This window comes from Heptranchias perlo, chromosome 10 (assembly GCF_035084215.1).
Source record: "Heptranchias perlo isolate sHepPer1 chromosome 10, sHepPer1.hap1, whole genome shotgun sequence".
Classification (NCBI taxonomy): Eukaryota; Metazoa; Chordata; class Chondrichthyes; order Hexanchiformes; family Hexanchidae; genus Heptranchias; species Heptranchias perlo.
Genome location: NC_090334.1, coordinates 32,377,663 through 32,397,833, shown reverse-complemented (window position 1 = coordinate 32,397,833; position 20,171 = coordinate 32,377,663). Strand labels below are relative to the sequence as shown.

At 38.9% G+C, this 20,171-nt stretch overlaps 1 protein-coding gene across 9 annotated transcripts in view; it reads left to right on the top strand.

The window, feature by feature from the left end:
• hectd1 (HECT domain containing 1) overlaps nucleotides 1-20,171 on the top strand; it is an 84,930-nt gene that overhangs the window by 54,381 nt on the left and 10,378 nt on the right. For 4 of the 9 annotated variants that reach the window (XM_067991395.1, XM_067991394.1, XM_067991393.1 and 1 more), the window contains 15 exons: nucleotides 510-676; nucleotides 1,073-1,249; nucleotides 3,700-4,542; nucleotides 5,437-5,658; nucleotides 10,479-10,612; nucleotides 10,842-10,998; nucleotides 11,331-11,553; nucleotides 14,663-14,720; nucleotides 14,961-15,143; nucleotides 15,417-15,630; nucleotides 15,760-15,845; nucleotides 17,304-17,431; nucleotides 17,745-17,946; nucleotides 18,630-18,767; nucleotides 18,943-19,556. In XM_067991395.1, the coding sequence (XP_067847496.1) occupies nucleotides 510-676; nucleotides 1,073-1,249; nucleotides 3,700-4,542; nucleotides 5,437-5,658; nucleotides 10,479-10,612; nucleotides 10,842-10,998; nucleotides 11,331-11,553; nucleotides 14,663-14,720; nucleotides 14,961-15,143; nucleotides 15,417-15,630; nucleotides 15,760-15,845; nucleotides 17,304-17,431; nucleotides 17,745-17,946; nucleotides 18,630-18,767; nucleotides 18,943-19,556 (3,546 nt within the window). The remainder of the gene's footprint in view (nucleotides 1-509; nucleotides 677-1,072; nucleotides 1,250-3,699; nucleotides 4,543-5,436; nucleotides 5,659-10,478; nucleotides 10,613-10,841; nucleotides 10,999-11,330; nucleotides 11,554-14,662; nucleotides 14,721-14,960; nucleotides 15,144-15,416; nucleotides 15,631-15,759; nucleotides 15,846-17,303; nucleotides 17,432-17,744; nucleotides 17,947-18,629; nucleotides 18,768-18,942; nucleotides 19,557-20,171) is intronic. The other 5 variants (XM_067991400.1, XM_067991398.1, XM_067991396.1 and 2 more) reach the window with 2 other exon arrangements.

Sequence of the window (20,171 nt, the reverse complement as noted above, 5' to 3'; positions counted from 1 at the left end):
AGAACAAGCTTTTGTCACCCCTCCTAATATTGCCTTCTTTGGCTTGACATCCATTTTTGTCTGATTATGTCTTTGTGAAGCTGTTGGGAAATTTTACTACATAAATGCAAGTTGTTGCTGTTGCCTGCTGTTATTTTCAACAAGGCTACATGCGGTGTTGAGTGATAGGAAATGGAAACCATTCTCTCCATTGTTCATGGGTCACCATTGGGTTCCAGCATAAAATTAATAAAAGTATACAGGTGTTTAGTTTCTGCATTAGAATTTCAGGCCTAGTTTTGCATTGGTTTTAATTCTAAAATAGTTTTGAGTTTTTTTTAATACTTTTCACTGAATGGCTTGATGGAAATATAGTCTTTCAATCACATTTTTAGATGTATCCATAAAAATGTGATTGACCTCTTTTTTCACAAATATAGTCTTTCAATCAGGTTTGTTACTTCACCTTGTGCTGGTTAAAGAAGTCGAGATAATTTTTGGCAAGAATTCAAATAAAAATTATGTTCTAGATCCACGGCAACATGGCCTCTAGATCCTCCAAAGGATGAGAAACAGGGGTGGCGACATATTCGGATTAAACAGATGGGTAAAAATGCCAGTGGGCAGACTCATTACCTCTCCCTCTCTGGTTTTGAACTGTATGGGACAGTCTCTGGTGTGTGCGAAGACCAACTAGGTAAGCGAATTACTGTTCAGCATTATTATTACAAAATGGTTTAAAATACTGCATTTCTAGTTACAAAAGTAATACACACAGATGTTTTTTATTCATTTCATCCTCAGACTGAGGCTCATGTAATAGAATTGTCAAATTGCACCACATCTTTGCTTAATATTGTACCCGATGCTGATAGACAATAATTTGTAAAAACTATGATTAATTTTTTTTGTTCCTCAACCAAAGCATTCCAAATAGTGTGCATGACTGTTGCAAGAAATGTGAAATTATACTGTTAATTGCATCACTATAATACTATTAATTGCATCATCCTCTATTTCTTTCCTCTCTACCCCCTCTGAAAAAGAAAGTATCATAATTTTAATATTTTGTAATGTTCTGCTTTCTTAATAGGAAAAGCAGCTAAGGAAGCCGAAGCCAACCTAAGGAGACAGAGACGCCTGGTGCGTTCTCAGGTTCTGAAGTACATGGTGCCAGGTGCACGTGTAGTTAGAGGCATTGACTGGAAATGGAGAGATCAAGATGGCAATCCACCAGGCGAGGGCACTATCACAGGAGAACTGCATAATGGTAAACCAGTAAGATTTGTTTTTATCCTTGCAGCACTAAATGCAGAAATTGTTGTGCTTACTGGTATACACTGGTTTTTAATTGAAAACCCAGACTCTTCATTTTTGTCGAGGTTAAAACAAGAACCCAGGATTTTGTGAAATGTAAATTCAAAATTATAACTGTGAAATGCATCTACACTAGCAACGTTTTTCCATGACCCTGCCTATGAGCTGCTCTTATGCAGTCTATCCTACTTTGCTTGTATTTTGTAACACTAGGTTTCATTCCAGCCTGAACTAATTAATAACATTATTAACAACCAGTGGTAGAATCCAAAATACTGTAAAATGAAATGGTACATAATCATAAATTACTGCCGTTTGTAGAGAAAATTGAGCAGTATTTTTGACTGACTCATGGTTTGTGTTTGATTGGCAAAAGCAGTCAAAGTTTGGATGCAACTTAGTTGATGTATGTCCCAATTCACCGTACAGGCCAACTGAGAGTAAACCTGCTGTGTGGGGGATCATTGGCATTAAGTTGTTTCTTTTTTTTCCATGATATGTCTTTGCACTGACCCTCTCTCTTGGCTTGTTGTTAAAAAAGCAAGTGTTTGAAAGTAATCTTTAGCACTTTTTACCTAGTTTTATAATAACAAGCGTACTAACTGGAAAACATGGTTTTTGTTTGGTGACTTAAGTTTTCAAAGCTAAAGCTGTTCTTTTGTCCTACTTTGTGGGTTTTTTTGGCTTGGCTCATGAAGAAGAAATTATTAGTTTGACTTTGAGGCTCTGAATCCTATGTTTGAGTGTGAGGAAATGGTGATTAAGTATTTCACCTCAGTTTTCCCAGAGTAAATGAAAGTTGAATTGTAGGAATACCTAAGGAAGATGTGGAAGAGCCACAACTGGAGATAAGTATTCAAAAGGAAAGTGTATTAAATACGTTTCATGGAAGTATAAATAGCAGAGGCAGTAATTATAATTTTCTAAAAAATGTTGGACTGGAGGGTGGGAAATGTTATACCTATGTTCAAGAAAGGTCTAAGTTAGGAAATTATAGGCAGGTTAGTCATAACCTCTTTCGTGGTTTGACATTTAGAGTCCATACTACAGGATAAAATTGGTGAACATTTTGAAGCACATGAGCTAATCAGATCAGTCAGGATGAACTTTAAGGGGCAGGTTATGCTTGACTAATTAGTTGAATTTTTTGACCAAGTCAGAAGAGTGTATCTGTAAAGGATGAATATATGGATATTCAAAGGCATTTCATGAGATTCTTCAAAAGAATTGTTACGAAAATCAAGGCTTGGTTAGGTTGGTACTGCAAGGAAAATGAGAAGTGATTGGAGCTGGAGGAATGAATCATTTGTGTCCTATTTTAATATTTGTGCTCATCAAGTTGAGGGATGTTGGTGCTGGGAGTAGAGCTTTTCCTATTGCAGGCTCCTAGTGTGTCGGCATGAAGCACTCCTACATAGGGTATGGCATAGTCCGATGCAGAGTAAAGCTTCCTTTACTCTGTCCCAACAATGTGCTTCTGCCCCAACCTCAAGAACGCTCCAGACTACATCAGTGTAACATTTTTTTCCATTTTTCACAACAGCCATCCTGTGGCCTGTCTGAATGAGATTGCCAGTTGCTGCTGAATTAAGGGGCAGTTTTGTGCTGTAGGCCCATGCCCAATAGGAACTGGACGGATGCTGCTCAAACTTATTTCACAGCCAGCAGAGAAGACTTTTTAATGTGCACTAAGATTTGAAACTTACTATCCTGCATTAGTTGTCAATTAGCTGTTCAGTCCAGGTGTGCATTGCATTATTTTGGTCTCTTAGAAGGCATATCAGCATTACCAATTATGTGTCCTTTTATTTAACTGAATGGAATGCAAGAACAGTTCTACATTATGCATTACTATGAATACAGTCTAATTTTATGCATTAATAGTTGAGTTTTCTGCCAGGTATTACTTTCTTCTATGTGGCTTTCAGCTTGGCATTTGCAATACATTTCCTTATCTCTGTTACTCAATTTTCCTTCTCGCACTGCTTCACTGGGACCAGACTATAATTTTATGAATTCTGACATACATGTCAAACAGCAGCACTATTGTCTGGAATCGGTCATTGATACTTTTTGCAGTGAATGCGCAATGCACAGAAGTAATTTGAGTTCCTTTGTGCTGAATGTGGCTTCCTTATGCTGAATTTAATAGTATACTATTGGCAAATATGCCTTCATATATTTTAACTAATTTTCAGACAGTGAACACTTGAGCAGAAAATAGCTTGAAGTTAGCTATTAAAAGTGCTAATTAATTCTTCTGAAAACAATATATCTATTCCTAGTAAAGTAATATTGAACTACTATACATGTGCAATAGTCTGGTCCCACCGGGTGAAGCTGCTGTCCAAATAGCTGCTGTCTGCTTTCTGCTGGGTCTGATAAACTCCTGTCCCTTTCCAGGCTGGATTGATGTCACCTGGGATGCTGGTGGCTCTAACTCTTACCGTATGGGCGCAGAAGGAAAGTTTGACCTCAAGCTTGCACCAGGGTACGACCCTGATTCAGCGCCATCACCCAAACCTGTTTCATCCACTGTTTCAGGCACAGCGCAGGCATGGAGCAGCTTGGTGAAAAACAACTGCCCAGACAAGATGGCGGCTACTGCCCCGGGCTCCTCCAGTCGAAAAGGAAGCAGCAGCTCTGTGTGTAGTGTGGCTAGTAGCAGCGATATAAGCTTGAGTTCATCTAAAATGGATCGCAGATCTGAAAGCGTATTGGAACAGACAACTGCTTCTGGTACGGACAGTCACGAACCTATTGTTGTCCTTTCTGCTACTGATATTTTGCCCCAGGGAGGAGCAGGATCAACTTCTAGTGCCAGTACCAGCACCTTGACTGCAGACACAGCAAGTGAAAATGTGGACAGAAAATCTGGTCCTGAGGCCTCAATGCGTAATTCTGGAGAATCTGGGGCAATATCAATGGGTATTGTTAGTGTGAGCTCCCCTGATGTGAGTTCTGTAGCTGAATCATCAAACAAGGAAGGAGCATCACAACGCCCACTTAGTTCTTCTGCAAGTAACAGACTTTCAGTAAGCTCACTGTTGGCTGCTGGGGCACCTATGAGCTCAAGCGCCAGTGTACCCAATCTATCTTCAAGAGAAGCCTCCAGCCTTATGGAATCCTTCGTTCGGCGAGTTGCAAATATAGCACGCACCAACGCTACCAATAACATGAATTTAAGTCGCAGTAGCAGTGATAACAACACTAATACTCTGGGACGAAATGTAATGAGTACAGCAAGTAAGTGGTTCATTTTATTTTGTATATTTGTATTGATGCAGAAGCTTAATAATGAGATTCCTGTGGTGCAAGTTGTGTTGAGAAACTGTTTTGTCCATGCGATTTCTACCATGAAGAACTTCGACAATTGGAATAGTCTGTATTTTATCGAAGAATTTTAATTATGCTCCACAATATCATGAAAATATTTTGCTTCTAAATTCCTGTTGCCATCCACTTCACCCCGAGTCCAAGTCTGAGTTCTTTTGAACACTTCTGCCCTTGCAAGTTGGACCTATTTCTTGACTACGATTTGATTTTCCCCTCCACCATTTCCTCCATGACTCCTGCTGTTTATGGTAAGATATATGGTACCAACAACTGGAAAGGAGGAGGCTCGTGTGGAGCATAAACACTGGTATGGAGCACTTGGGCCGAATGGCCCGTTTCTGTGCTGTACGTTCTCTGTAATGTAATTCTATGAGACATGCATGTACTTCACTTTCAAAGATGCTTTGTCCCACGGTTACAATGCTAGCATTTCTTTGAGTTTGCTACTTAATAACATCCAGCAATAACATTGGTCAAACAAACCAAGTACTCAATGAAAAAGCTATTAAATAGAAGAAACATTAAATTCTTGCTCAAAGCATTTTTCTTTTGCTTTGTATGTTTTTCCTTATTCTTGATCCATGTTGGTACAGCCTTTAATTGTTCAGAGGCAGAGAATTTAAGCAATTTACTTTGATCTACCTGTTCGCATGTAATATCGTATCATTTCTTAGATTTTTAACAATTATATTATTGTGAAAAAAAACATTGATTTTTAGCAATTGCTGAAATTCATTTTAAGAATTTTTGCTTTCTTTGAAGAAAGTGGGAATAATTCAACATTTTGCTTCCTGAATGTTATAGCGTCTCCTCTCATGGGTGCCCAGAGTTTCCCAAACCTCACAACTACCGGTACCACATCAACTGTCACCATGTCAACTTCCAGCGTCACCAGTAGCAACAATGTAGCCACAGCAACCACAGGTTTGTCAGTCGGTCAGTCGCTCAGTAATACTCTGACAACCAGCCTGACATCCACTTCCAGTGAGAGCGACACAGGTCAAGAAGCCGAATTTTCTTTATATGGTAGGTTATTTTCTGAGACCGGGGGGCAAAATGAACTGTTGTACTCCATTGTCACATTGTCTGTGTTGAACTTAGTGCATGATGGTCCTTTTCAGTCTCTACGTTTAAGTGTAGGCATTACCTTAAAACTATTTCCCAATTAAATTTGTTTTTACTGGATATGATAAAGTTCCATTAATGCTAATTTAGTAATGTCTGCTCACGTATATTCTAACTCAGTAGCAATATGGCTTGATGATTAAAGTAAGAATTGTGTGTGCAATTGGAAAGAAACGCCTAGTGTTCATGAGCACTGCAGTATAAATTGGGTCCATAAAACTTTTATTTGTTAAATTACTTCACTTTTTAGAAGGGTATAAATAATTTCCATTTTACATCTAAAAGATTGTTTTAAATTATAATTTCCAAGTTTGTACATCATTTTCAGCTTTATCCATTGCTGCATAATAACCAGAAATACTCTGAATTTATATGTGAACTGATTATTAATTTTATTTTACTCCATGTACCTTTGATCAAGGTCTAATGTTTCTGTTTCAGGGTGGGGACATAGATTTTGTGCTTCCTCTTTTTTTAAGAGCATGTCAAATAATACCTTGGATTGCCCCACAATTAATCCAACAGAATGTTTCCATGCCATGTTACTATTTCTTCACCATCATAGGCTTCATCCCCATTTGTACTGCATCTTTAACCAAAATAAAATTTCTGAAGTTCTTGTGTCGGTGGGCAGAGATTTCTGTAGGTTCCAATCTGTTCATTCAACCCCCATATACAAATGAAAAATCATTCTCTGGGACACCGCCCCTTTAAATATTGACCCTCCCCTGCTCTGCCAACTCGATGCCTTATTTTAGACTATTGCTGTTTGTGCCTTTGTTCATTTCATTTACATATGTGCTCCCACACAAAGGCAAAGAAGTTGAGTTTTTTGGAGCTTTTGCATCCTAGAAAGCAATCTCATTTGATGTTACTTTGGTCATCATACTATTTTTTGTTTTTGTTGCAGTTTCATTAAATGTAGAAACATTTTTATTTGGGGAGTGTCAGATTGCTGCTGGGGTGTTTTGGACCTTTAGGTGTCTTGTTTTTATGGAGCCTTTTTCATTGAAAAAACACGTCAAATCTTGGCTTTAAAATCAGTGTAAGTTTGCAGAAAAATGTTCTCACTTTCCTTTTTCATTCAGAGGCACACCTTTATGCTGGAAAAGGTTTATTTTATGCTTGCAGGTAGTATCGTTGACCTGTCTGGAATTTAAAGAACCTCAGGAGGCTTTTAAGTTCATTCAGTGGTTGTTTGTGAGACTTGCTGTGTACATGTTTTGGTTTTGGATGCCATATATACCTTGTAACAGTGCACTGGGGAAGTGGGGGGGGGGGCGGCGGAAGTGATACATTAGTTGTAAAGGCCTTTGAGCTATCCTGAGGATGTGATCAGGTCAATTTAAACGCATATTTATTCTTTTTTTTCTCCCCCTTTTCTTTCCTTTATTTTCCTTTCCTTTTTTTTTCTCTTGAATGGTCACACTTCTGACCCCCAGGCAATTTATCAGAGGATTGGCGCGTCCCTGTTCCTGGTGGAGACCTTTCATTTCATCACCTGATCCACAAGGACAGAGAGACAGTACAACCCAATAAATGGACATAACAGTTGAAAGCAATAAACATATAGGGCTTGTGACCAGGCTTCTGAACTTTTGTAAAGTTGACCAGGACAACCAAGTGCTCTCCCTCAATTACCTATCTTTTAAAGTGTGATGGTTCATGTTTACCTGTCCTTATCATAGAATCATAGAAGTTACAACATGGAAACAGGCCCTTCGGCCCAACATGTCCATGTCGCCCAGTTTATACCACTAAGCTAGTCCCAATTGCCTGCACTTGGCCCATATCCCTCGATACCCATCTTCCCCATGTAACTGTCCAAATGCTTGGGACTCTCTAGAAGGCTTGGACCTAAGGACCCAGATTTATCTTGGTAGTCCTTGATTAACCTCGAAGGTCAGTTCTCTGATCTTGTTTCTCAATTGGAACTTTATTCTTTATCTGCTTTGCTAGAATTTGGTCTGCAAGTCACTAATCTCCCTTTGTGAAACGATTTTGATATACTTGGGATGTTTGTATAATCTGATTAAACTGATCCAAGAACCACTGAGGTGTATCTAGCAGCTAATTTGGTCTGAGATTTGCAGGGGAGAGTACCCACTATTCTCGATGCACAGAAGAACCAGTTGCCCATACAATTTATTTTCAGATCGAATAACTAACATCAGATACTTTTAATTGGGTGTGGACAAAAAGAATCATTTTATTTTCATAAATGTACTGTGCAAACCATGTCAGATGAATAATTTTTTGTTAAGGTCACTGGTATGTGACTTCATTGTTGTACTCAAACCTGTGTTCTCAGTATTATTAATTTTGCATGTTGTAAGTAAGGTTACTCATATGGATTTGATTGCATCAGTGTCTGCCTTTGCACAGATTTGTTTCGTTAATTGATTTGCTGACCGTTATTGACGAATGAGTTTGGATCAGTATGCAACTCTTGGGTGAACAGCTTAGGGGCTTAGTTGACTAGAAACTGGGAAATGAAGTTAAAATAAACACAACAGCTTTGATAATGCCATTGCTAAACTTCTGCTCAGGTGCATTAACTTTTATATATAGCTACTATCAAAGGCCGTGCAAATGGACAGACCATTTGATTCTTTAAGTAATTTATAGGAAAGTGGTGCTAATTCATTTTGAGAGGTTCGGGCCAGTCATGGTGGTCAATAGTGCCAACGTGTATCACGGTTTTAAAAAAAAACAAATGCTGCTCTTAGCATTGTTTTTCCTGATGTGTAAACATATTAAAATTGTTTTTTGTTCAATCTCCATGTACAGTTAGGAAATGTAGTTCATGGAGGGGGTGGTGAAGTGGTTTGTAACTTTGTTCCTTTAAGACGTTTACACCACTGTTATCATTTTGGCCATCTGTAGCCAACTTCCACTCCACTTCATTCCATTGTGTGTGGAGGGGAGGCGAGTACTTGTGACCAAAATAACTCTGCAGTGTGTCTTGCTCTGTTTCACATACATGTTTTTTTTCCCCCTTTGGTGTAGTCTTGATTGTAGTCTATGCACACAAAAGCTCAATCTTACTAATTTGGTATGTTTCTGCATTCTTTTAAGAAATATACAGTTACATAATTTATAGTGTACATTGTAGGACTGTTAAGTTTTTTTCCCCCCAATATTTATTAAAACGTTATTGATCTTTTGCTGAAGTTTTGGTTTATTAAGTTACACCTTTCATATGCTCAGCTAATACAAATTTTATTTTTCATGTATTTGTCAGTCTTCAATAGTTCTCATTAGAAAGCACCTGTTGTGGCAGAAAAACTCGAAGTCTCAATAATTGGAGCAAAAAATTGTTCTGAAAGCATCTTGCAATTGCGAATGTAGGAACTTCAGCATGGAAGGAAGCCAATCAATTGATTGTGCTGGTTTTATCTCCAAATTGGAGTTCTCTACTGTATTTTTCATTCCCTCTAATTTTCCTCGTGTTTATCTTGCAAAGGAAAGTAGGCGTAAGGGTGGCTACTTGGTCCATGTATCCTGCCCCTATCTCTTTCACTGATTCCCTCACTAGGGGGGAATGTATATCTCTTGAGCATTGTCACAATCCCACAGCTCTTGGTACATTATTAAGCTTTGAGCTGGGGGTGGACTGGTTAGCTATGTTTTTCGAAGAACATATCTGAAATAATTTGAATAAGATCTGGACAGACACTTTTATGGCTTTGATAACTTACAGCTGGCCAAGGACCAATTCTTGCCATGACCATCAGTTGGTCATTATCAAACTCCCCCTTGGCCAGCAATGTTATCACAGACAGAAGGCTTGATATTGCACAAAAATCCTCAGTCTGGTTGCTCTTGGCACATTCTCACTTGAGTACTAGTTTCACAAGGCAAGCAGTGTTTCCTGCCTTCCAGTGTAAAATGCCCTGGCATTGATCTTGGTGATTCACAATACCACATGGAAGAGATTCATTCCCTAGTCCAAAGACCATAACTATGGCACTGTACTATGACATTCCAACTAACTTATCCTGCAACATACTGCTAAATCATTGTTGATGAATCTTGAGAACATCCTGTGGTATCCACATTCAGAAAAGGTACCTGGAAGGACCAGCCTTTTGCATATCAGTTAACTCCTGTCTGTGATTTAACTGTAGTGGAGCACACTTATGTCCAGATTGTGCAAACCGTGGATTCAAACTACCACTTAACTTTGCTAGCTATCTTTTTGATACACATGCTAGTAAACTGCAAGAATTGGTGGTGGACTTGCCATGTCTTGTTTGGCATTTTGATTGGATAGTTACTTGATGATACACAACTTTTTTTTTCAAGGCGCTGAGTTCACTTGGTGATTCTCCTTAACATCCTTTCACCTCTTTCTCCCCCCCCACCCCCCCCCCCCACCACATGACCACATGGTTGGCAGCAAATTTTAGGTGTCTATATGTCTATATGGGGATTGAATTTCTGTAACAGAATAAACAAGATGATTCACACAAGCTACAGTAGATCAGCTCATAACTGTAACTTCAACTTGAACTGAACTTGTTACAAACATTCTGGTTTTACGGATAGTAAAATTTGTTGGACTATTCTGTTTACGTTTTGGAAATGCTTCCTGTAGATTTACCTTGCAGCTGAATATGATTTACTTTTTCTACTTGACATTCTTTTCTAAGATTCATTTTAAACTAACTGTGGAATTAGTTTTTTATTGCAACTGATCCTTATCTTATATTTTACAGATTTTCTAGACAGCTGTCGTGCTAGTACTTTATTGGCGGAACTTGAAGATGATGAGGATTTGCCTGAACCAGATGAGGAGGATGATGAAAATGAAGATGACAATCAAGAAGATCAAGAGTATGAAGAAGTCTTGGTACGTTACTCGCCTGCAGTTTCAAATTAGTGTTTTTTTTTAAAAAATACTGTTGAAATTCTTGCAATATGATGATGCTAATTTTGTGAGCAGCAATATGTTGCTTGTTGTGGATGTCATAATACTATTACTGTGCTTGGGGTCTGGTATTCTGTGCAAATAGGGTAAGTTTATAACTTTATAATAATTTTTAAAATAAAGTTGTCCTGATTTGAACCTTGGAACACAGGAAGAAGAGGAATATGAAACAAAAGGAGGGCGTCGTAGAACATGGGATGATGATTTTGTTCTAAAACGGCAATTCTCTGCTTTAGTACCTGCTTTTGATCCACGCCCTGGTCGTACAAATGTGCAGCAAACAACCGATTTAGAAATCCCTCCCCCAGGTACAGTTGTTTATTCAACAAATAAAAACAAAATGGTGCATTTGAAAGATATTTTCATTTTATCTGTGTAATGATGCATCCTCCCACCACTATATAAAGCACATCTTTTGACTCTTTTCCCTTTTTTATGGCTCATAGCTATGCCATTCCTTTTGCATACATAAGTTGTGGTTCTGTTGAAACGTTGCCATTACAGCAAGACTTCAAGTATCACAATTTGGTTGTATCGTGATATCTTCTCAAAGCAGACCTTGTATTGGTTTGCTGTGTTCATTTGGTTGTGGTTATAAAGACTGATATGGACTTCAATATTTAACACTTTTTTTCTGTAGGAACACCTCGATCAGAGCTGTTGGAGGAAGTGGAGTGCGCTCCTTCGCCACGATTAGCACTGACTCTAAAGGTAGCAGGGTTGGGAACGTCTCGTGAAGTGGAGTTGCCTCTCTCAAACTACAGAGCAACCATTTTCTGTTATGTGCAGAAATTGTTGCAGCTTTCTTGTAATGGAAATGTAAAATCTGATAAGCTTAGGCGCATTTGGGAGCCAACATACACGTAAGTGAACGTACCAGGAAATGTTGGATGTTGTGGATTTGTTTGATTCGAAGTTATTTCTAAAGTGGACTACTTTATCTAAAATGTATTGTTTGCTCACGAATTTACATTCTGAAATCCTTGGCTGTCATTTTAGAGTTGGTTTAGGACAAGTAATAAAGTTTCCCTGCAAATGGCTCATTGTTTAAATTTCACATGCAAGCCACATAGACCAAGGAAGTTCTATCTCTGATCTTTGCCGAGTACAACTAATCCCAGGAAGGTTGGCAATTAAAATGCTGGGATTACACTTAGTGGGGCCAATAATCTGATGTCTGCTGTTAGTGCTACGTGTGCAGAGACATATGGAGCGCGCATGTAAGATTTTCACACTGAAATTATAGTTTACAATTTCATTTAAATAAGGGGTGTACACAAAAAGCGATGTGACCCATTATTGACTAGGCCATAGCAAGGATAATGTGTCCAGTAGGGGCTTAGTTAAAACATTTGGGTATCTTGGCATTCCACATTATTGCTGTACGTTTGGGTGGCCCTCTCTTCGAAGGAGAGGCAACCTTCGCGGGAGCATTTCTTGCAGCAGGACCTCCGGTGCTGGGTCACTGAGCAGTACTGTTCTGCACCCACTTATTTCCTCTTTGGTGCTCAGTTCTGTTTTTCAGTCAGTCAAAACTAATTAACGCTTTGACCACACGTACAGTTTTCTAAAGGCTGACAACTTTCCCATTTCTCATTTTTACAATCAGTGGTAGCACTCTCGCCTCTGAGTCAGAAGGTCATGGGTTCAAGTTCCACTCCAGAGACTTAAGCCCATCATCCAGGCTGACACTTCAATGCAGTACTGAGGGAGTGTTGCACTGTCGGAGATGCCATCTTTTGGATATGACATTAAACCAAAGTCCTGTATGCCCTCTCAGGGCCCATGGCACTATTCGAAGAAGAGCAGGCAATTTCTCCCAATGTCCTGGCCAACATTGATTCCTCTACTAACAACACTGAAACGGATTATCTGCTTGCATATCTCAATGTTGATTGTGGGAGCTTACTGTGTGCAAATTGGCTGTTGGGTTTGCCTACTTCACAACAGTGATAATACTGCAAATGTACTTGACAGGATGACCCGAAGCGATTCACAGCCAGAGGATGTGAAAGATGCTATATAAATGCAAGTTCTTCCTTTCCCATTGTCTTAGAAGCTGGCCATTTTCTACTGATGGTTAAGTGGCAATGTTTGATCCAACGTTATTCCTCTTAGTAAATTAAACAACCTGATTGGGCTTGCTTTGAAATGGATGAGGTTGATCTCTCCCATCCTGTATGCTTGCAGTCACAATTTGACAGTGCTGACTGCTTTTTCTGTCACCCTTGTGAGCTATGAACTTAAGCCCTTTTTTCCAACTCGAGGCACTTTCATTTTGGATCATGTTCACCCTTGCTTGTGAGAGGTCCTGTATGGTTTTTGCCTTTTGACCTTAAAACATCCAGCATGAAGGACTTGTTTGTGTCGAAATTCTGCGCCAGGCTCTACATTTTCTCCAACAATTTCTGTTGCCTTTTCCTAAAGGCAATAAAGTAACCTTAAACTTTCAAGTCATACTTGAAGTAAAAATTCAGTTAAAATTTTCAGTAAAACTCATCAAATTCTGCAGTGCTGTGTTGTGAAAGGCATTTGGTGATCTTCACGTGCACATATCTTTACATTAGTGGAGAAGAAATCCATGTATCTCCAATAGCTGAAGCGAATTCCAGGAATTGCAATAAATGCAAGTAAAGCTGTTGGACCTGCAGACTTTGAAATAAGCAACTTAGGCCCTAAAAATGCTAGGCAACTTACCAGTATCAGGGACATTTGATTCTTTGTGTAGCATTTATGAATATTTAAATAATGTAATATTTTACTTTTTGTGCAATTGGTATCAGTGAGTGAAATGGATTATTGTGGTTTCCACAATAAATGCAGTGTTTGGGTCTGGTATGTGCTTAATTAGTTATCTTAAATTGCTCAATCAGAGGTATTAACACATTGTTGTATTTTGATGGTACCTATTTGTCTTCAAACTCTACATAAAAATGCAGTACGATGTTCATTCCTTTGATAGTCAAAAAATACATTCATCATTTTAGATGTGTTTTATCCCAAGTCTTGTTGCTCCAAAATTAAATTTTATGAGCAGTTTTATCCTTGAGATTTTAAAATTTGGGAATGCTGCTCCTTGATTGAGACTGTAGGACAAGTTTTGAAATTCACTTGCTAAATTGGGATGTTTTGATTAAATCAGAACAGTTGAAAGGTATGAATGAAGTGTTGTGTTCTTTCCATAAAAAGTTTACATAGAGTGTGTGTTAATGTATGTAAATAGTTTGGCAAAAGGCCATTCAGAATCATGTAGGAAATTTCAGACCAGTGGAATAGGGGTGCTTCTCTAAGCTTACGGTCAAAGTACATTGTTGGTGAACTTTAATCTGCTGCTGGTTATTTGCTAACTCTGTTCTTGGAGCATTTGATGCTGACATAGTCAGAGTGGAGAGGTATTCCCACTCATCAATGCTCACATCCTTTGCCTTAAGTGCAAAAAGATTGCAGATTCACCAGAATGTTACCAGAGCTCCAAGGGTTAAATTATGAGAAGAGATTACATAAACTAGGCTTGTATTCCCTGGAATATAGAAGATGACACGGTGATTTGATTGAGGCTTTTAGGATTTTTGAAAGGAATTGATAGGATAGATAGACACTTTTTCCACTGGTGGGGGAGTCTAGGACAAGGGGACATAACCTTAAAATCAGTCAGGCCATTCAGGAGAGAAGTTAGAGAACACTTCTTCACACAAAGGGTGATCGAAGCATGGAACACTCTCCCACAAACAGCAGTAGATGCTAGCTCAATTAATAATTTAAAATCTGTGATCAAAAGATTTTTGGTAGCCAAGGGTATTGAGGGACATGGAGCCAAGGCATGTAAATGGAGTTGGGATACAGATCAGCCATGATCTCATTGAATGGCAGAACAAGCTCAAGGGGCTAAATCACCTACTCCTGTTCCTATGTAGACCAAAAGTTTATAACAGTAACATAAAAAGCTGACGAGTGCTCATGTGATTACTCCAGGATTATGTACAGAGAGATGAAAGACTCCGATAAAGAGAAAGGGGAAAATGGAAAGATGGTAAGTAGTGTTTTTGTTAACACTGTAGTGCTGTCGGTAGATTATTTTTTTGCTGCTAAGAATAACAGACTAAACTATTATATTTGTTTACTTTGATAAAATTGAAGTACTAACATAATTCTGACACAGACTTTTTAAAACTAAGCATGAGTAATAGAAAAGTTTAAATGTTTTAATGCATGTACAACCCGTAAGACTTTACAATCAGGAAAGACCAACCTTTGGTTCTTCCTGTTGTAGGGCTGCTGGTCTGTAGAGCATGTGGAACAATACCTTGGCACTGATGAATTACCAAAGAATGACTTGATAACCTACCTGCAGAAGAATGCAGATTCAGCTTTCCTGCGGCACTGGAAATTAACCGGCACTAATAAAAGTATTAGGAAAAACAGAAATTGTTCTCAGCTCATAGCTGCATACAAGGTATATTACTGTGCAAAATATTTTTTCTGGATAATGTATGTCTGCACCTGTATAAGCAAAGACAATGCTTACATTGTAATGTTATTTACTTAATGTAAGTTTGCAGCTTTAATGCATTTTTTAATAAAAATAATATTTATACACATAAACCAAAATTTGTGCTAGTTATAGTTTACAATTGGCTGTTGCTAGAAGTGCATGCAGTTGGCTATTTGTAACAAGAATTTTATGTGGGTTATTGAGTTTTTTTACTTTTTAAAAATAACTTTGCAGGAATTTTGTGAGCATGGATCAAAACCATCTGGATTGAGCCATGGGTCCATTTCGTCTTTGCACAGTTGTGAAATTCTTAGTGGAACACGAGAGCAACCACAAGCTAAGGCTGGGAGTGGACAGAATGCTTGCAGCGTGGAAGATGTTTTGCAGTTACTTCGTATTCTTTATATTATCGCTAGTGATCCATACTCTACATGGAGAGGTCAGGAAGGTTAGGCTGAATTTTTCTCATTGGTGGGGGGGTGGGGGAAAGAAGGATACATAAAATGTATCAATTGATGTGTTCTCGGAACGTTTAATCTTGACTTCACTACTGATAGTTTTTTTTTCCCCCTGACAGAAGGTGATGGTCAACTTGAGTTAAACGTTTCACCAGAGGAATTCACAAGCAAAAAAGTTACCACGAAAATCTTGCAGCAAATTGAGGTAATTGCTTCAAATTGATCCAAAATACAAATTGTGTATGCATTTTCTTTGCAATTCGATTTGAAAATTACATTGGATGGATATTTTTATTAGTTAATTACTTCGACAGATATAATGGAGTTAATTGTGCTGTTATCTGATATTTGCCGAGTAGCTCTGTAACTATGACAATTTTTTGGTGGTTATATCAATTTAATTGTAATTGAATTGTGATTAATTTGATTTAAAAAAAAATTTTGACAGTCACTTTATGGTGTGCTATATATTTTGTTCTGTTGATCAAAAGCAGAGTTTCCCAAACTGGAGGGGGGTGTGGGGGGCGGGATGGAGAAAGTTATCAGGGAGGCACTAGGAGGGGGTGCTGGGCAGGAACAAGAACCACCAATGAGGCCTTTCATCGCCAGAAGAGGTGCATTATGGAATGATCTCAGCACAGACAAAAATTGGCACCGAGCCAAAGAAGGAGACATTAGGGCAGGTGACCAAAAGTTTGGTCAAGGAGGTAGGTTTTAAGGAGAGTCTTATAGGAGGAGGGAGAGGCGGAGAACTTAAGGAAGGAATTCCAGACGTTAGGGTTAGGGCGCTGAAGGCATGGCCATCAATGGTAGGGTGAAGGAAGTGGGGGGATGGACAAGAGGCCAAAGTTTGAGGAACGCAGGGTTCCTCTGAGTGTTGTAAGGCTGGAGGAGCTTTCAGGGATAGGGAAGGTGAAGCATTTTTATCTTTCTACAATGCAGTTTTCAGCCCTCTGGCCGTAACTATATCACCCACTATCTCTTTAACAAAAGGTCCTGGCAATGTGGGACGGGTGTTGTTGGTGTTTCAGGGGAGGGGGGTTGGGTTGGTGCTTGGGATGGGGAACCACTGTTGGAACACCATGATTAAGGGGCAGTATGTATCCTCGGTGTCAACCAGTTTTTACTTCTCCCTGCCTGCTGGACTATTGGAGCCAGCTCTGCTGAGCCAGTTTCCATCTCCAGCTGTCCCACCCTCCACTGCCACAACCTCAGCTAGTCACATGTTCTGTGTCTCATAAATATCTTTAATTTCTCTCATTATTAACATGAGACAATATGAGGCATAGAGTTTCAGCCATTTAACCATCTCCTATTTAGAGGTCACCCTACTTTTTTTTTCTCTCTCCTTCCTCTTTCTCCCCTCCTTCCTCTTTCTCCCCTCTCCTCTTCTGTTCCTTTTGTAAATACTGTTCATCTGTCATTTTTTTCCACTTCTGACGAAGGGCTTACACTTAAAACATTAATTCGCCCGTTCTCTCTACAAATCTGACTGACCTGTTGAGTGTTTCCAACATTGTTTTTGTTTCTTTTATTTAAAACATTGGGTAACTTTTAGTTTCTGTTTAGGATGGTGAAGGATTGCTCTTGCTTTTTGAATAACCCTGGATTTTCTCTAAGTTCTCTGATTATCATGGAGTAAAAGTGTTGTTTGTTATTGCAGGAGCCTTTGGCTTTGGCTAGTAGTGCATTGCCAGACTGGTGTGAGCAGCTGACCAGCAAGTGCCCATTCTTGATCCCCTTTGAAACTAGACAATTGTATTTCACCTGTACAGCATTTGGAGCATCAAGGTAAAAGATGCACGAAAGTGATACTCCTTAGCATTCTTTGCATTATAAGCCATCTCTATCTGCACAAACTTCGAGTGGATAAATGGCCTTTGTGTTTGCTTTATCTTTCACCTCATTATAAATGTTCAGTTGAAAACTTGGCATGGCAGCAAAAAAGCTAGCTCATAACCTGCCTCTTTGTTTTCTGTTTCTGCTGACCCTCAACTGTTCTTCGCTGATGATGATGTTCATTTGTAACTTTAGTTGCTACTTTCTATCTGTATGTTTAAGATTAATGTATTCTTCATATCACTGTTCATTACTACCTTTTTAGAGCAATAGTTTGGCTGCAGAATAGACGCGAGGCCACCATGGAGCGTACCCGAACAACCACAGCAGTCAGGCGAGATGATCCAGGAGAATTTCGAGTTGGAAGGTTAAAACATGAACGGGTCAAGGTTCCTCGTGGCGATACATTAATGGAGTGGGCAGAGAATGTCATGCAGATTCATGCTGATAGGAAATCTGTTCTAGAGGTAAGCAATAAAAAGCTTTTAAATCAAGTTGGAATAATATGATATAACTCTGGTGGGTGGTTGCATGTTTGGGCAAGAGATTAAAATGAACAGATTTGTAGTTCTCTTGGAATTCTCAAAGGAGAACAAATTGAGTTACAAAATGGAATTATTCATGGTTACAGCAGTGAGTAGCCGAGCCGTACAGGCTATGAAACTGCCAGCGATTATCCATGGTCTTTACTGGATTTGTGATCTCAGTCAGGGTTACTACAATTGGCCTCAGCACCTTGGGGATTGGGGTGGGGTGGGGTGGGGGTTGGAAATCGGTCAGGGTCCTTGCTCCTGAATTTTCTTTTTATTTATTTATATATATATTGTCTAGACTGTCACATGAACATTGGTCACTAGGATGAAGTACCCCGAGGATGCATGTTGCCCATGGACCCATAAACCAGCAAGCAGCCAATACCTTCAGCTGAAGGAGAAGGGAGAAAGTTGGCAGAAACTAATGTTTCCAGAATTGATTTTGTAACATATTTTAAAGTCCTATGTACCTCAGTGGATTGAATTTTTATAACTTAAGCACTAGTATAGGGAGAATTTTACTTTGTTAGTTGCAGAGTTGACCTGACTGATGGTAATTGTATGATTTTTTCTTTCAAGTCTTTTGGCATCTATCTGTTACTGATGTATGTTTTTAGGTTGAATTTTTAGGTGAAGAAGGAACTGGTCTTGGTCCTACTTTAGAGTTCTATGCACTCGTAGCAGCAGAGTTTCAAAAAAAAGAACTTGGGATTTGGCTGTGTGATGATGATTTTCCTGATGATGAGTCCCGACAGGTACTTAATTTGAAATGGAAAATTTTATTTTTGTTTTGTTACACAGAAATTACAATTATTTTACTAATGCGAAGATTGAATTTAAGTCTTAATTGTAACGGTGCTTTTTGTTCATAATATGAAGAGTAACGTGTTTAAACTTAATATTGTTCATGTAACTTTTCTAATTTAACAGGTCGATTTGGGAGGTGGACTTAAGCCACCAGGATATTATGTGCAGCGATCTTGTGGACTTTTTTCTGCGGCTTTCCCGCAGGATAGTGAAGAAATGGACAGAATAACCAAACTTTTCCATTTCCTGGGAATTTTCTTAGCTAAATGTGTTCAGGACAACAGACTGGTGGACATTCCAATTTCTAAACCTTTCTTTAAACTCATGTGTATGGGAGACATCAAAAGCAATATGAGTAAACTACTACATGAATATGGGACCCGGGTAGATGGTGACTTACATTATACTGAAAGCCAATCTGAGGCTTCAACAGAGGAAGGCCATGATTCTATATCTGTTGGAAGCTTTGATGAAGACTCAAAATCAGAGTTTATTCTTGATCCCCCTAAACCCAAACCCCCTGGTTGGTTCCATGGAATCTTGACTTGGGAGGATTTTGAGTTGGTAAATCCACACAGAGCTAAGTTCTTGAAGGAAATAAAGGAACTTTCAGTGAAAAGACGACAAATATTAAGCAACAGAGCTCTTTCGGAAGATGAAAAAAATACACAGCTTCAGGAGCTTACTCTGAAGAATCCATCGGGGTCAGGACCACCACTTGGCATAGAGGATTTGGGGTATGGATTTTTTTTGATCGCTTGTCTTGTACATATTCAGTTATCTCTGTATGCCTTTTTGCCCCATTAACAGTTTGGCATCATACAGAGGCTATATTGGTCAAGTAGTTGGGGGGTAAATATGTAGGTTTAAAAGTAGAACCTATGCTGGAAAGTTTCAAGAAATGCTTGAAGTATGAAAGTAATTCCTGATGCGGCTTCAAAAAGCATCCAAAGATGGATGTACTTCATTTTAGGTGACGGGAAGGTAATGAGATCATACCCCGATTGAACAGATTGTATGGACAACTGAAGCCCAGAAAGAGGAGCAGTCTGCATATTCCCACAGTAACTCCATGTCACTATCTCTCCCAATACTAACAGGCTTGCCAAGAAGAAATCGTGTCTGTGTTTTTGAGGTGTATTGACTTTTGTGTAACAGGGCTATGCCTATGCCCTAGGAAATGAAAAGAATTATGTAACTTTTCAGGAATTATGTTTCTTGGGACAGTTGGAGAATGGTCTTAGTAAAGAAACATTGATTTTCAGCCATTGGTTCTGAGGTCAGGATTGTGTTCTTGGTAATTTGTACTTCAAAGGGTGGAAGGTTTTCAGCCTTCTCTGGGTCCAAGATTC